Genomic DNA, 17,223 nt, shown 5'->3' with positions numbered 1-17,223 from the left:
AGGGTCCCCGAGAGACTTTAGCAAGGATGTCGGTGGCCACTTTGATTAGTGATATAGGATAAAATTAGGGGTGTAAACGAGCCGAGACCGAACCCGTCCAAGCTCTAGCTCAGCTCGTGAGTATATTTTTTAAGCCCGCGCTTGGCTCGTGTATTACTTGCTATTATCTATTTAATTATTATGTATTTATATTATAAAAAATAAATAAATATGTTTATAACTGTAACCTTTTTTATACATCATATTTACTAAAGAGTTGTTTTATCATCATTTTATATATAATTATAATTTTATGCAAAGATATATCTACTATAATAAATAAAATCATATAAATGGTATGTTCATTTTAGGCTCGTGAGCCTAGCCAAGATAGATATATGAAGCTCGTGCATGAGCTCGTTTATTTAAGGAGCCTTAATATGAGCTCGGCTTGTTTAAGGTTGACAAACCATATAATTATATAAATAGAAATTGCAGCCTCTTGTAATCATTGTAGCTGTTGTTTTGACTTTAAAGGTCAAACTTTGTAATTCTTGATGTGAATGGGAAAGCTCAATTCTTTGTATCGGATAAGAACCAAAATTTACACTAGATCATAATTCATACTAAATAATGCGTGTCATGATAATTTTCGTTAACTGATTATATTAATGTTGAATTCGAGTTTAAAATGGTAAGGTTAAACTTAATAATCAAGATTACGTTGACTTTTTTTTCAGGCATTTCCAAGGGACTCCAAGTTAGCTATTGACATGTCAACTGCCATACTAAAATTATCCGACAATGGTGAGCTTGAAAAGATTCATGACTATTGGCTCAAGAGAAAAACTTGCAACCCACAAAATTTGGACTCGGAACAAATTCAACTAAAAAGCTTTTGTGGACCGTTTCTCATCTTTGGAGTTGTTTGTGCTCTGGCCCTCCTTATATACTTTTGCATGATCCTTCATAAGTTCAAAAAACACTATTTGGAACTCCAGAACCAGTCTTTAAGAAGCGGGTCCCATGTGGTGCGTAGGTTTTTATTATTTGTAGATGAGAAAGAAATGACATCAAAGAACACGCTAAAGAGAAAGAGGGAGAGGTCCATATATAAGGTCAAACCGAATTCAAGCCGAGTTAGATGAAGAGTAAAATGTGAATAAGTGATCGAACCCAAATGTCTATTGCTGGTATATCTTATAGCCTTAACATAAACAAATCATAGTTGGTGTAATTTGCTAACTTGCATGATAATTGTGTGTATAATTTTCCTCCTTTGTACCGGCACACGCACACCTCACCCTTTTATACACTCCAATACTTCCTCCCCCGATTCGAAAGTATAAGGGGGAGAGGCATTTTAACCATGTAGAAATTTAATACACTCTAACACTCCAATCTGAACGGAACCGGTGGCTTTGTGACTCGGGTATGCATCCAACTCTGGCCGTCATAGAGGAGGGGATGCATTTGCTCGATTGAGTGCATCTCGGAATGCTATTTACTTGGCCGTTCAAAAAAAAAAAAACAAATTTAATACACTCCAATCTCCACCCCCCTCTCTTCATCATCCATCACCGCCACCACCGTCAGCCCCGACCCACTTATCGTTCACCCATACGCCCCCGCCTTCTTAACCCCTTCCATCCTTGGTATCAACGCCTCACTTCAACTATTCTATCAGACGACCCAAAACCCCAGCAAATCCCCTTGCAACACACCCGCCACCAACGCCCGTGCCTGGCTACACACTACTAGAAAATCCAAAATTTTCTACACCGTTTTTCGTAGGAAATGCGTCACAAATCGCGATTTCTGACGGATTTATGACGAAATGCATATGTAGGAAAACCACTCGTAGGAAAGTGGTTTGTTACACATTTCCTATGCAACTTGCTACGAATTTCTGACCAAAATTTGGTGTCAAAAATACCTACGCATTTTCTACACATTATTACTATTATTATTAATAATAATATAATTATTATTTTTGGTTTTGTTACCCAATTCCCACACAATTTTCCGACCCATTTCCTACACTCTCCTTTTTGACGAATTTCCGACACTCTCCTTTCTGACGCATTTCTGACACTCTTTTCCTACGCAATTATGACACTCCTTTCCTACGCATTTCTGACGACATTAAATAAAATTTAAAAAAAAATTCTGACGCATCTGTGACAGAACATTTAAAAAAGAAAAAAAAATATTTTTTCTATGTTTTGCAGTTTTATACATTTAAAAACAAATCAAGAATAACAAATCAAACCTCTGAAATTTATTAATTGTTCTTATTACTTGAGTTTAGTTCCTTTCAAAATGCTACTAACACTAAACTGGAAATAACATAACGAAAGTGGACAAACTAAACAAGTTAATTTGCTTCATACTTACTCCCACAAACATCAAATCACCACCCTTGTCCCCAAAGGTAAGCACATACTCTGATCCTTGCAATATATTCCTCAACTTGCTCACACTTTAACTTTAACTTTTTGGAGCTTCATGTGATCCACATTGACCTATGCCATGGAAAAAATCACTTGTAATAATCAGGGATGCCTCAAGCGTTTTAGAGGCCTAAAGCAAAATGAATTAAACAAAGAGTTTTAGAGGCCTAAAGAAAAAAAAAATCACTTATAATAATCGGGGATGCCTCAAGCGCAAATGACATTTTACTCTTTCCCGAACCCATATCATCCTAGTGAATAAAATGTAATATGTTTGACCTTAAAAGTCAAAGTGCATGAATTCGAAAGAGAGAAGATATAAGAAAACTTAAACTTATTATTGAACCTACCTGGATGCATAAAATATCCTCCAGTGAGTTGACAGCCGCATTCTAGCAGGTGTCCAGCCAAAGAGCCCTGGGCTAACAACGAGAAGTCATCCCAGTTCCACCCGAGTTCATAGACCTTGAAAAACACCGACAAAAGACGATGATTTATTTTAATCTGAACATCCCATATTCTCTTTAGTTGTGTATTACAAAATTCACAAATTATTAAGTGCATATTTCTTGATAAACATGTCATATGTGAGGAAAATTTCATTTTATACCATTGGAGCTAGAAATAAGGAAGCATCAGCAACCCGAGAAGTGATGACAACATCAGGATTGTACTTCTCAAGAAACCCCACAATAGGAGCTGCCCCTAGATACATGCTTATACCCTATATGCATCATCCAATGTGAAAGAGGGAAATCGTTCTAATTATCAATGTGGCAACAATAAGAGTCAAGTAAACTGTCGTTTAGATTTCTCAAATTAGAACAAAGACCTGTAGATATGTGGCAAATTTAAAAGAATATGGTCAATGGTTAAATAGATTTAAAAAAAAAAAAAGAAAACTTCACAAATGTAAGTTATAAGAATGACATGAGACCTGCTTTGGCACTATCAAACTGGTGCGCTACACCTACAAACTGTACAGTTCCACACACTATCAGCCGTTATCTCCCCTAGCAACACCGCCCTCATCTTCTTCGTTTGTGCTTCGAATTCTAGATTCACTAAAACAAACCATAATTCCTTTTCCAACTGGGACTTTAGAGAAACCAATTCTAACGGATCATAACTTAACTTCTGATCAACACAAACCCACCCATGATCGCGAGAGCAACGTTATCGGCGTGATAACCAGATAACTTCGCTTCCATCGCCAGCATCAATTCCGACTTAGTTAACTTCCGGCCGAATATCTCGTTGACCCCAATGGCAGCGGCACTGGCCAGACCACTCCGAAGAGGGATACCGGTTTTAAGGGATGCCTTTGCATCGTTACCATTGCTTATGCTGAACTACTTAAGTGTACTTTTATTAACTTTTTCAGTGTTTTAGCTTATTATTCTATAATACCTTTGTTAAAATAATTAATTCAATTTGCTAATCCATCTCTTTTGGGCTTTATCTATTTCATCTTGAGCTTTATTTTTTTGGGCTTGCCTGCTTGGTGAAGGGCTCTTTTTCACAGAATTGCTTCTCCTCCAATGTCGGCTTCTTCATCACGCTCCTTCCTTTTTTGTCTCAATGTTCCAGCCATGTCTCGCCTGTTACCAGCTGTGTGCCTTCCATATTTAAGCTTCTCCTCTCGCATAAATGCTCCTCTCGCTGCCCTTGTTTCAACACAAGAAAAGTGAAAGAGAATTCTACAACAACTCATCTCAATATTCATCTTGTTTCTTTGTAATCGGTATTATAAACCGAGTTATTCTTGTCTCTCGTTTTTTATAATCTGTTCCTTGAATTAATAGTTTATTAAATATACCATTTTGACATGGTATCAGAGCTATAGGCTCAATATCAATCTCTGTTTCTTCACTACTCAGATTAGGGTTCATAAATTGAGTTAATCTGTTGTTCGGCACATTCTCTTTTTTTTTTTATTCCACAATTTTCTGGTTCGAAATCTTATTGAGTTGATAGTTTTGGTGTGCATCTTAAATTCCGGTGTAAATCAAGACTGGTTGTGTGTTACCCTACGTTGCTGGTGCTAGTTATCTGGTGGTACTGGTGGTTTTCTTCAAGAGCCTTGAGATAATTCTAACCTTTGGATTATTAAAAAAAAAGGACGTTATTGGTTCGGGTGATTTCTGGTGATTTGAGGCTGTGGTCCACTGGGAAACCTTTGCTGATTGGTTCGTGCTATTCTCTCATTGTCTCTTGCTTATGAGCTGGTGTGTAACCCTAAGTGAAGGTTACATACTCTCGCACTTGGAAGGAATACCCTAACTTGGGCGCACTCGGTGAGTTCGTTCCTTTCGTTCTGTATTCTTTTGTCTGCATGGTTATTATTTTGCTAGGTGTTTTTTGCTAGACACACCCTATTTGTGTTACATTCAATTTGATTGTCTTTAGTCCTGATTGATTTGTGTGTTTTTGTTTTTCATCATAGTTTGTCTACTATGGGTGATACAGAAAGTTCGTTAACAACCTTAATCAGCAAACTTGATATTAGTGACCCGTTATTCTTACATCCTAGTGATTCTAGTTGCCTTACTATTGTGAGCATTAAATTGAAGGGATCTGAGAATTACACGGTTTGGGCAAACGCTTTTCAGTTAGCTTTACAAGCAAAAAATAAAATTGGTTTTATAAATGGCGCTTGCAAAAAATCCACTGAAAACGAAACATTAGCATCTCAATGGGATAGGTGTAATTCAGTAGTTCTTACATGGGTACTTAATTCAGTATGCGAGGAGTTATATGTTGGTCAAGTTTACTCTAAACTCGCGTCTGAAGTGTGGAATGACTTGAAAGAAACGTATGATAAAGTTGATGGGTCTGTTGTGTTTGGTTTATATCAAAAAATTAATTCTATGACTCAAAATGGTAGCTCTGTGTCTGATTATTATCATAGATTGAATACAATGTGGAAACAGTTTGATGCTATGGTGCAATTACCATCTTGTACTTGTATGGCCTCCAAATAATTCAATGATTTCAACCAATTGATAAAACTAATGCAATTTTTAATGGGTCTTGATGAAATTTATCAACCCGTTAAAACGAGTCTTTTAACTCGTGATCCTCTTCCTTCAATTAAAACTGCTTTTTCGATAGTCTCCAGAGAGGAATCACACAGAGGTGGAAACACCCCTGCAAAAGGTCTAAATGTAGGTTTTTTGTCTAAATCTAATCAAACCTATGATAATAAAAAGAAATTTAACAAGGGGCCTAATCCAAATCTTAAATACACCAATTGTCACAAACTGGGCCACACTGTTGATAGGTGTTTTGAACTTGTTGGGTATCCTCAAGGTTATAAGTCTAAATTTGGGCAAGGGAGCAATTAGGGGAATAAAGTCAATAACTCTATATCAAATAAATCTAGTACTGATGTGTCTGCAAGTACTTCTACTCCTATTCCAGCTCTTACATCTGATTAGATCACTCAGCTTCTGGGATTGTTGAAAGGAAAAAATAATGAAGGGTCCCAAAATGCAAACTTTGGAGGTAACTCCATTAGCCTTTTTTCTTCAAATGTTTTTTTGCCAACCTATCTTTGGATTCACCAGTGGTCCTTCCGGTATATCTTCTGGTTGGATTGTTGATTCCGGAGCAAACCAACACATGGTAATGTCTGATAAAGGCTTAATTAATATAGTTGACGTGTCTGATTTTAATATCTCTATTAAACACCCAAATGGAACAAAAGCCAAAGTTACTAAGATTGGATGTTTAAAATTAGCTGAAGGAGTCATTTTATCAGATGTTTTTGTTGTCCCAGAATACTATGTTAATCTTATATCTGTATACAAACTTGCTAGTGAAAATAAATTACGTGTTTCTTTTGATGAACATAACTGCTATCTCCAGGATTTGCACACAAAGAATGTCCTGGTGACTGGTAATCAAATTGTTGGATTGTATTTATGTGAGGATGATTCTAAACCTGTTAAGGTGTGTTTTAATAGTTATGATGTTATTAATATGTGGCATTCTAGGCTAGGACATCCTTCTAACCAAGTGTTAAATGTCCTAAAAGACAATTTAAATATAAAAAGTTTAGGTGGAATATTTCCCTGTGATATCTGCCATAAGGCGAAACAACACAGAGAACCCTTTCCTATAAGTGACCCTAAGTTATCTTACGTAGGAGAGTTGGTACACTTAGATGTGTGGGAGCCATATAAAGTGCAGAGTTACGAAGGATATAGATATTTTTTGACTGTTGTGGACGATTTTTCAAGATGTGTGTGGATTTTTCTATTAAAACACAAAAATGAGGTTTTTTACAACATTGAAAGCTTTTGTAACCTGGTAAAAACCCAATTTGATAGACATGTGAAAATTTTTAGAAGTGACAACGGGTCTGAATTTGTTAACAATCGAATGAATAACTTTATGAGAAACAATGGAATTATTCATCAAATCACATGTACATACAGTCCACAACAAAATGGAATTACTGAAAGAAAACATAGACATTTGCTGAACATTGCTAGGACTCTTTTATTTCAAGGGGGGTTCCTCTTAGATTTTGGTCAGATTGTGTGCTTACCGCTGCTTATTTAATTAACAGGACTCCCTCTTCCATTCTTGATGGCAAAACTCCCTATGAACTTATGTTTGGTTTTCAGCCCTCACTTTATCACCTTAGGACATTTGGCTGTCTTTGTTTTAGCACTGTCTTAGATAATCCTGATAAATTTGGGAACCATGCTGAGAAATGTATTTTCTTAGGATATTCCCCTTTTAAAAAAAGGTTACAAATTGTGGAGCCTAGAGAAAAAACAAATATTTTTTTCTAGAGATGTAAAATTCTACGAAACTTCTTTCCCATTCAAAGATAATAAACTATTAAATGATAACTCTCAAATCAATGATCCTTTTCTAAACTCTTTAAACTTTTTTGATGATGTTGAGACAAGTCAGCCAGATGTGCCTAATGGTGAAAAACCCGATGATGAGGTGAGGGATCCTAGTGAGGTAGTTGGTGTTGTTCAACAACCTGGTACTCAATCTCATTCCCCTGACGGCACGGCTGTTTCACAGCAGCCTGATGGGGTAGATAATAGTACGAGTGAGGTAGACGGTGCTGCAACTACCAATGACAATATAGGCTCACCTGAGGGAAATAATGCTCCTAGTATTCCTGTTCGAAGGTCTACAAGGAACTCATCAGTACCAAAGAAATTAGAGGATTTTATTATCGAAGGAAAAGTTAAGTATGGAATGGAAAAAGTCGTTAACTACTCAAAATTGTCTTTTGAAAATCAATGTTTTACTTCTACTCTAAATAAATCGATTGAACCAAAATATTTTTATGAAGCCAAAAATGACCCTAATTGGGTTAATGCCATGAATGAAGAGATGGAGGCCTTAAATAGAAATGCCACATGGACTCTTGTTGACCTTCCAAAAGGAAGAAAGCCAGTAGGTTGTAAATGGGTTTACAAAATTAAATATAAATCTACAGGAGAGATTGAAAGGTTTAAGGCTAGACTTGTTGCAAAAGGCTATAGTTAAAGAGAAGGGATTGACTTTGATGAAACTTTCTCGCCTGTTGTGAAAATGGTTACTGTACGTTGTGTTATTAGTCTAGCAGTTGAAAATGATTGGCCTTTGTTTCAACTTGACATCAAAAATGCTTTTCTTTATGGAGATTTAAATGAAGATGTATATATGTGTTTACCTGAAGGTTTTTTCGCAAAAAATGAAACCAAGGTTTGTAAGCTAAAAAAATCTTTATATGGTTTAAACCAAGCCCCTAGGATGTGGAATGAAAAATTGGTTGGTGTCTAGTTAGAGTTTGGCTTTGTTCAAAGCAAATGTGATCATTCATTATTCGTTAGTTAAAGCTGACAACTCTGTGTTTATTGCCCTTCTTGTCTATGTGGATGATATTGTGGTCACTGGGAATAATCTCGATGAAATAAATAAAATAAAACAATTACTAAAAACAAAATTTTTAATCAAAGATCTTGCATTATTAAAATATTTTCTTGGAATTGAGGTTGTTAAAACTGAACAAGGAATATGTTTGTCTCAAAGGAAATATTGGATGAATTTATTGGTTGAATTCGGTCTTAGTGGATGTAAACCTGTAAGTACACCCATTGAACAAAATTACGTTGTTATGAATTTTTGTTAAAAGGATGAATTTGTTGTGAGTGATATAACTGGTTTTCAAAAACTAATTGGGAAACTGATTTATTTATCTCATACTCGCCCTGACATATCCTATGCTGTGCAATTTTTGAGTCAATTCATGCATAAGCCTACAAAATCTCATTTAAAAATTGCGTTGAGGCTATTAAGATATCTAAATGGTGCCCAGGTAAGGGAATCCTAATAAGCAAAGGTACGTCTTTTAACATTCGTGCTTATGCTGATTCAGATTGGGGGAAATGTCTTGATTCTAGGCGGTCAATCACAGGCTTTTGCATTTTCTTGGGTAACAGTCTTCTTTCTTGGAAAAGCAAGAAGCAGGGAACCGTATCAAGGTCCTCTGCTGAAGCTGAGTACAGAGCCATGTGCGCCGCCACATGTGAAGTTTTATGGTTAATAAACATTTTACAGGAATTACATGTCAATATAACCTTACCGGTTGATCTTTTCTGTGATAATAATGCTGCTATATCTATAGCAGCAAACCCGGTATTTCATGATCGAACCAAACATTTTGAAATAGATCTTTTCTTCCTTCGGGAAAAAATTTCAGCTGGAACAATTAGAACTGTTTCAACTGAGTCAGAAAAACAACCTGCGGATATTTTTACCAAAGGTCTTCTTATACACCAACATAATGTCTTAACAAAAAGCTTAATATGTATGATGTGTTTGGATTATCAAATTGAGGGGGGGGGGTGTTAAAATAATTAATTCAATTTGCTAATCCATCTCTTTTGGGCTTTATCTATTTCAGCTTGGGCTTTATTTTTTTGGGCTTGCCTGCTTGGTGAAGGGCTCTTTTTCACATAATTGAATCTCCTCCAATGTCGGCTTCTTCATCACGCTCCTTCCTTTTTAGTCTCAATGTTCCAGCCATGTCTCGCCTGTTACCAGCTGTGTGCCTTCCATATTTAAGATTCTCCTCTCGCATAAATGCTCCTCTCGCTGCCCTTGTTTCAACACAAGAAAAGTGAAAGAGAATTCTACAACAACTCATCTCAATATTCATCTTGTTTCTTTGTAATCGGTATTATAAACGGAGTTATTCTTGTCTCTCATTTTTTATAATCTGTTCCTTGAATTAATAGTCTATTAAATATACCATTTTAACTTCCGGCCGAATATCTCGTTGACCCCAATGGCAGCGGCACTGGCCAGACCACTCCGAAGAGGGATACCGGTTTTAAGGGATGCCTTTGCATCGTTACCATTGCTTATGCTGAACTACTTAAGTGTACTTTTATTAACTTTTTCAGTGTTTTAACTTATTAATCTATAATACCTTATTAAGAGAACTGGGTTTTATACCCTTATGGTAATTTTACATTGTGTACACATTTTGAAGCAAAATGTACAAAAAAACCAAGCTATTTTAGAGGGGGTAAACTTGCGCATTGTCCAAAGTTTTAAGACACTTTAGGGGCATTTTAGTCCAAAAATTTCACTTAGCCATGAGCTCAATCAGAAATATAACGGATATCATTAATCATGTTCATCATGGCCAGCCGTTCACATTTAATCTCATAATAAGTCTATACTTGAAACCGATCATTTAATCCGTCCATTGAATCACATAATGAAGGAGTGTATTAATCGCGACCTTCACATTTAATTTGGTGAATCAAACTGTCCAATGAAATCAACCATCCCTTTTAAGCCCTCTCCTCCCCCATAAACGAAGGCCGCACCCAGTTTTTTTCTCCACAACTTCAGCAGGTGATGGCATCGTCGGAGGAGTGAGCGATGGTTGTAATGGAGTCGGTGGTCTCAGATGTTGGCGAGACATGGATTTAGGTCTGAATTGCATTGACGGTTGCAAAGGTGCTGATGTTATATGGAGTGAGGTGTTTAATTGTAATCAACTAATCATCATTAGCAATTAAAGAACGGGGAAGCATTATTTGTTGCTGTTATTGTTCTTCATTGTGATCATCTCCTCTGTTTCATCTTGTTCTTCAAGTTCAGAGTATCGATCAAAGTTTTTGTTAGGTTTGATCTTCTTATTGTTTGTATATTTATGTGGGTTTTGGGTTTATTGACCTCTGGGTTCTGGGTGTTTCTTGGGTGTTTCTTGATTATAGGAAATATTCAGTTTTGCCAACAAAGAAATTATCTTTTTTAGTTTTTAGAGTTTTTTGAAATGGGGTTTTAGTGATCTTGTTGATATTTCTTGAAAATAGTGAATCTTTTCTAAATTAGAATTTAGTTCATTTGATTCATAAAGATATAACATTTGTAGTTTGTTAATGATTCCTGAGGTAAAGAAGTTTGGTGAGACTTGGATTGGGGATTTTTTTTGTGTTTTTATCCTTTTGATCATTGTAACGTAGAGACATTGGGTAGTTTTTAAGATTGAATTGCCAAAAAAAAATCAATCTTGATGATGAATTTAGATGTTGATGGACACCTATGACTCACAACTCACTTTGGGATAATATGATTGTTACTTATAGGAGAAGATAAATTCGGTCGTTGGAGAAATGGGATCTTAAACTCAGCGGATGCAAGTGAGACCCCTGTCCGGCCAACGGTCCAGCCAATGGTCCGTCTGGCCCGCTTGTATTGGCAGGGTCAAGAACTAAGAGGCCTGATGTTCTTAACCACCTCAAACGGTATCGAGGTGGATGGGATATTACATCATCATCTATGAACACTAATGTGACAACTAAAATTTCCAAAATTTCTATTTCGTATTTATTGCACGATCATGTATTGATTGCCATGAAGTTATTTATGGTTTGATTGTTTGGTTGTATTTGTGAAACTTGTCAAATGTGTGAACTTGTTAGTGTGAAACACAAAGATGGATCACGAAACATGACTTACAGATCGAAGGATCACGAAAGATAACCTTCGATTCGAAGGATCAACTTTCGGTTCGAAGGATCACGAAACATATCCTTCGACCAAGGACTCTATCCTTCGAGCAAAGATAGGATCCTTCGACATCTTTCGGCCCAGTCTTTCTAATGGGCTTGGCCCATTCCTGTGATACGTTTTATATACGTGAATGCATGTAAGTCGACAGTTATTTCAAAAACCCTAGTTCCATTGTGTGTGTGTGACGGCATAGCAGACCCATTCTCTGTTCGAAGATCTCGTTCCGTAATCCAGATTTTCCGGTTAGTGTGTGATGTTGTTTATGTTAATAGATGATGCTTTGAGTGTATATGATTTCATGATTTATCAATTGTCTTGCAATATGTTGTTTGTATGTTAACCGGATATGTATGTTAATCGGATATGGATGTTAATCGGATGTGTATGTTAATCGAATCTGTTGTGATGATGTTTAATGATAATGTTTTGTGGATCGGCTGTGATATTATGCAATTCGGAATTTTTATTGTTCATGGAACCGGCACATAATATGATTAAGTGTTATTATTGTTCATGTGGTTAAATTAGGGTTCATGAGGTTTAATATGAAACTCCCTGTTTGATCGATTCTGAGGTAACCGAATACTTGAATTTGTGTTAATTGATAATCACGGATAAACTTGGAAACTTTGAGTAAACGTAACTGATATTTATCGAAAGATATTAGTTATTCGAAACATAGTTGTGACCGAAAGATACTTGTTAGTCGAAACATAGTTGTTGTGACCGAAAGATACTTGTCCTTCGAACCATAGTAGTGTTGACCGAAGGATAGCATTGACCGAACCATAGTAGTGTTGACCGAAGGATAGCATTGACAATTGGTTCGAAAGATAACTGTGATAACTAATATGTCGAAAGATAACTGTTGTGTCGAAAGATAACAGTTGGGTCGAAAGATAATGGGGGGTTATAAACATACTTTGAATGATGGAATGTATGCTTGATTTATTTGGCATGCCATGCTTGGTGATGAATGTTAACATTTGTATTCGTGTACACTAGCTGATGATTAAATGTGAAATGATACGTGTTGTGCCGATATGCAAACTGACTGTTATGTGATACATGATGGATGCATGATATTGGCTATCAAGCACTATGTGACATTAGATTGCATGCGTATCATTGCGAACATGAACTGATTTGTTATACGTGCATACAATAGGACGTGATTAATTACTTGTGAGTGCATAACCTAGCATACCGAGCAAACCAAGGTGAGTTCACACTCCTACTTAGGCATGGGATTCCCGGGTCGTGGGAATGGGTTAAAGGTTATCATTGACTAAGAACGTATATATGCTTTTCCTAGACTATCACCTATCATGGTCCTCGGATGTCAGGACGGTTCCGTAGGTTGGGATAACACCTACGTGGTCACATGCCAATTACTGCCTCGGATGTCAGGCACGCACGTAAAACCTACGTGTACGCATTACTTACTTCTATCCTCGGTTATGAAGGATACGTGCGTAAAACCTACGCACACCCCATACGCGCTACTGTTCTCGGACGAAGAACAGGGATGATACGAATAGTCTAGTGGTCACATAACATGGGAAGCCCCCACCTGTATAACTTACTATTGGCCCTGTAGAGCCACCCGTTACTTACTGTTACGCATTTACTTACTGTGAACTCGCTCAACTAGTTTGTTGATCATTCTGTTACATGCCTTGCAGATCGTTAGGTACTTGGAGCTTGCACTGGAGAAGCGGGTCGTTGTGGGCAAGGATCGTGGTTTCTACGTTGAACTATTATGACATTTAAAACTATTAACTATTGTTGGATTATTTACTATGCTTCCGCTACACTTTGAAACTATGGTTATGTTTTGAACACCTATCGTATTGGATGGATGGTTTACATTTATTTTACTTAATATTAATTACATGTTCAATATGATTGGTGGCTTGATCCTGGTCAGTCACGCTCCCAAGCGGTGATACTCCGCAGGTGGATTTTGGGGGTGTGACAGATTGGTATCAGAGCCATTGGTTATAGAGAACTTGGTTTTAATATGGAAAAACGTTTTTATTAAAACCAGACTATAACCAGAACAGTGCTCTCAACGATCCACAACGACGCTTCGCTCCACGTGTAAGACTCAACTTCCTAGGTAATAAGGTTTATGTTTATTGCCTACATGCTAGAATTTGCATAGAACTTTGCTCGTAGTATGCTTACATTACCTTGCTCACAACTTGTCATTGCATGAGAATACTTATGTGCTTACACTCTTCTGTCATCGCACTATTCGTGAACCATTCTTACTTATGCTACCTTTACTGTTCGATCATGTCTGGACGTGTTGACATGACTCAAGCCCAGTTGACGGCTCTCATTAACGAACAAGTTGCTGCGGCACTTGCAGCCGCACAAGCAGGAGGTATAACCTGCTATTCCAGACCTATTCTAGGATGTTAGATCCTACTCTCGTGACCCAACTCTCGCGCTTAACCTTGACCTATCTTTCTCGCGCAACGGGTCAGAACGCATAGCAACATGCCTGCACATTCAAGAACTTCATGGACTGTCGTCCAAACACATTCAGTGGCCCAGAAGGAGCAGTTGGACTACTCCATTGGTTTGGGAAGCTCGAGTCGGTATTCGAGATGTGTGAATGCCCTGAGGCTCGCAGGGTCAAGTACGCCACTGGTACTTTGGAAGAAATCGCGCTAATCTGGTGGAACGCGCAAGTACGGATACTAGGGTTGGCAACTGCTAACGCCACCCCATGAAACGAATTCAAAGAACGCATTAAAAGGGAACACTGCACACGTCATGACATCCACAAGTTGGAAGTGGAGCTTTACCATTTGAAAATGACGGGGTCAGGAATTGATGCTTATACGAAACGGACGAACGAATTGGCCATCTTGTGTCCAACCATGGTGGACCCTCCAAGCAAGTGTATCGAATTGTACCTCAAGGGTCTAGCCTCAGAGATTCAGAGCCATGATACATCGGCTAACCTCGACAATATCCAAGACATTCAGCGTCTTGCTCATCGCCTCACGGACCAGGCAGTGGAACAGAACAGGCTGCCTAGTTGTATCATCCCTATTACTATCGCTACCACTTCTGCTACCACTTCCAGCAAGGGTTCGGCTACCGTTCAGTCTCAAGCATAGCAGCAGCGCAAGAATAGTGATCACCAGAGCACAGCAGAAGCTAAGGATTCAGGAGTCCACGACCTGCAAATCGGAATCGCCGGCAGCAACAGCCAGCAGAAATCTTATGCAAAGAAAAAGTTATTCGTATTCCTCGCTCCAGTCAAGAACCTCTCGAAGTACAAGGTGACAAGAGTGGTGCTGTGGTTGGCATCATCTCTTTCTTAAAGGCGCAGAAATGTTTACGAAAGGGACATACTGCCATTCTGGCACTTGTCACTGACGCATCAGCAAAGGAAAAGAAGCTGGAGGATATACCAGTTGTGCGTGATTTTCCTCAAGTGTTTCATGAAGATTTACCTGGTTTACCTCCTCATCGTCAAGTCGAGTTTCAGATTGAGTTAGCTCCTGGTGCAGCACCAATAGCCCGCGCACCGTATCGTTTAGCTCCAACCGAACTGGAAGAACTGTCGAAGCAGCTACAAGAGCTCTTGGAGAAGGGCTTTATTCGTCCAAGCTCTTCGCCTTGGGGAGCTCCAGTGTTATTTGTGAAGAAGAAAGACGGTACGTTCAGAATGTGCATCGACTACCGCGAACTCAATAGGGTGACGGTGAAGAACCGTTATCCCCTTCCGCGCATAGACGACTTATTTGACCAATTGCAAGGGTCGTGTTACTATTCCAAGATCGACCTACGGTCAGGTTATCATCAGCTGAGAGTCCGCGAGGAGGACGTCTCTAAGACAGCATTCAGAACTCGCTATGGTCACTACGAGTTCTTGGTTATGCCGTTCGGGCTTACGAACGCACCTGCAGTATTTATGGATCTTATGAACAGGGTGTGCAAACCCTATCTCGACAAGTTCGTCATTGTTTTCATCGACGACATCCTGATTTACTCCAAGAGTCAGGAAGAGCACGAGCGACACCTACGTCTTATCTTGGAACTTCTTCGAAAGGAGCAACTGTACGCAAAGTTTTCAAAATGCGACTTCTGGCTTCGTGAAGTCCACTTCTTAGGCCATGTGGTGAACAAGGATGGGATTCATGTCGATCCATCCAAGGTTGATTCGATCAGAAACTGGCCAGCACCGCGTACACCAACAGAAATACGCCAATTTTTGGGTTTGGCAGGGTACTACAGGCGATTTATCAAAGACTTCTCAAAGATTGCGCAACCACTTACTATGCTAACACAGAAAGGTGTCGTTTACAGATGGGGTAATACGCAAGAGACCGCTTTTCTGTACTTAAAGGATAGGCTTTGCAGCGCACCTATTCTCTCATTGCCAGAGGGCACGGATGACTTCGTGGTTTATTGTGACGCATCGATACAGGGGCTTGGTTGTGTATTGATGCAGCGGGATAAAGTAATTGCCTACGCTTCGCGGCAACTCAAGGTTCATGAACGGAACTACACGACGTATGATTTAGAGCTGGGAGCTGTTGTTTTCGCGCTTAAGATATGGCGACACTACCTGTACGGTACCAGGTGCACGATTTACACCGATCACAGGAGTCTCGAGCATATTCTTAAGCAAAAGGATTTGAATATGCGTCAACGGAGATGGGTTGAACTTCTGAACGACTACGAATGCGCCATCAAGCACCATCCAGGCAAGGCCAATGTTGTGGCTGATGCCCTCAGTCGGAAGGACACTTTACCTCGGCGCGTGCGAGCGCTACAGCTAGTCTAGCCTTCCTGCACAGATACGAGCTGCTCAGACAGAAGCACTGAAGCCCGAAAACGTCAAGGCTGAAGCCTTACGTGGTTCAAGGCAACAAATGGAACAGAAGGCAGACGGCGCCTACTATGTAACGGGGCGTATTTGGGTCCCACTCTATGGCGGTTTACGCGAACTTGTGATGGATGAAGCGCACAAGTCTCGCTACTCGGTACATCCAGGGGCAGATAAAATGTACCACGATATTAAAACAACATACTGGTGGCCAAGTATGAAAGCCCACATCGCTACCTATGTTGGCAAGTGCTTGACCTGTGCGAGAGTCAAGGTTGAATATCAGAAACCAGCAGGCCTACTTCAACAGCCCAGGATACCACAGTGGAAATGGGAAGAAATTTCCATGGATTTCGTTACGGGCTTACCTAGATCCCAGCGTGGGAATGACACTATTTGGGTGATCGTTGACCGACTCACAAAGTCTGCTCACTTCTTGGCTATCAAAGAAACGGATAAGTTTTCTACCCTAGCAGACATCTACTTGAAAGAAGTTGTTTCGAGGCACGGAGTGCCCACTTCCATTATTTCGGATCGAGATGCACGATTCACGTCAGAGTTATGGCAAGCGATGCACAAAGCGTTTGGCTCTCGTTTAGATATGAGCACAGCATATCACCCTCAGACGGATGGGCAGTCTGAGCGCACGATTCAAACCCTAGAAGACATGCTTCGAGCGTGCGTTATCGATTTCGGCAACGGCTGGGAAAAGCACCTCCCTTTAGTGGAGTTTTCATACAATAACAGTTACCACACCAGCATTCAAGCCGCTCCATTTGAGGCATTGTACGGACGTAAATGCCGGTCACCTCTCTGTTGGGCAGAGGTGGGGGATAGTCAAATTACGGGTCCAGAGATTGTAGTGGACGCCACAGAAAAGATTGCACA

At 39.2% G+C, this 17,223-nt stretch overlaps 1 protein-coding gene and 1 pseudogene across 1 annotated transcript in view; one reads left to right on the top strand and one right to left on the bottom strand.

Moving 5' to 3' along the window:
* LOC110879815 (glutamate receptor 3.2-like) overlaps positions 1–1,248 on the top strand; it is a 70,641-nt gene extending 69,393 nt beyond the window's left edge. Inside the window, exon 7 of the mRNA XM_022128355.2 lies at positions 720–1,248. Coding sequence (XP_021984047.2) covers positions 720–1,127 — 408 coding nt within the window. The 3' untranslated portion in view covers positions 1,128–1,248. The remainder of the gene's footprint in view (positions 1–719) is intronic.
* A 267-nt stretch (positions 1,249–1,515) lies between these two features.
* LOC110932253 lies at positions 1,516–4,158 on the bottom strand (annotated as a pseudogene).
* Positions 4,159–17,223: the final 13,065 nt, after the last annotated feature.

This window comes from Helianthus annuus, chromosome 1 (assembly GCF_002127325.2).
Source record: "Helianthus annuus cultivar XRQ/B chromosome 1, HanXRQr2.0-SUNRISE, whole genome shotgun sequence".
Lineage (NCBI taxonomy): Eukaryota > Viridiplantae > Streptophyta > Magnoliopsida > Asterales > Asteraceae > Helianthus > Helianthus annuus.
Note: the sequence above shows the minus strand (reverse complement) of the source record. Positions and strands in the feature narration are given on the sequence as shown.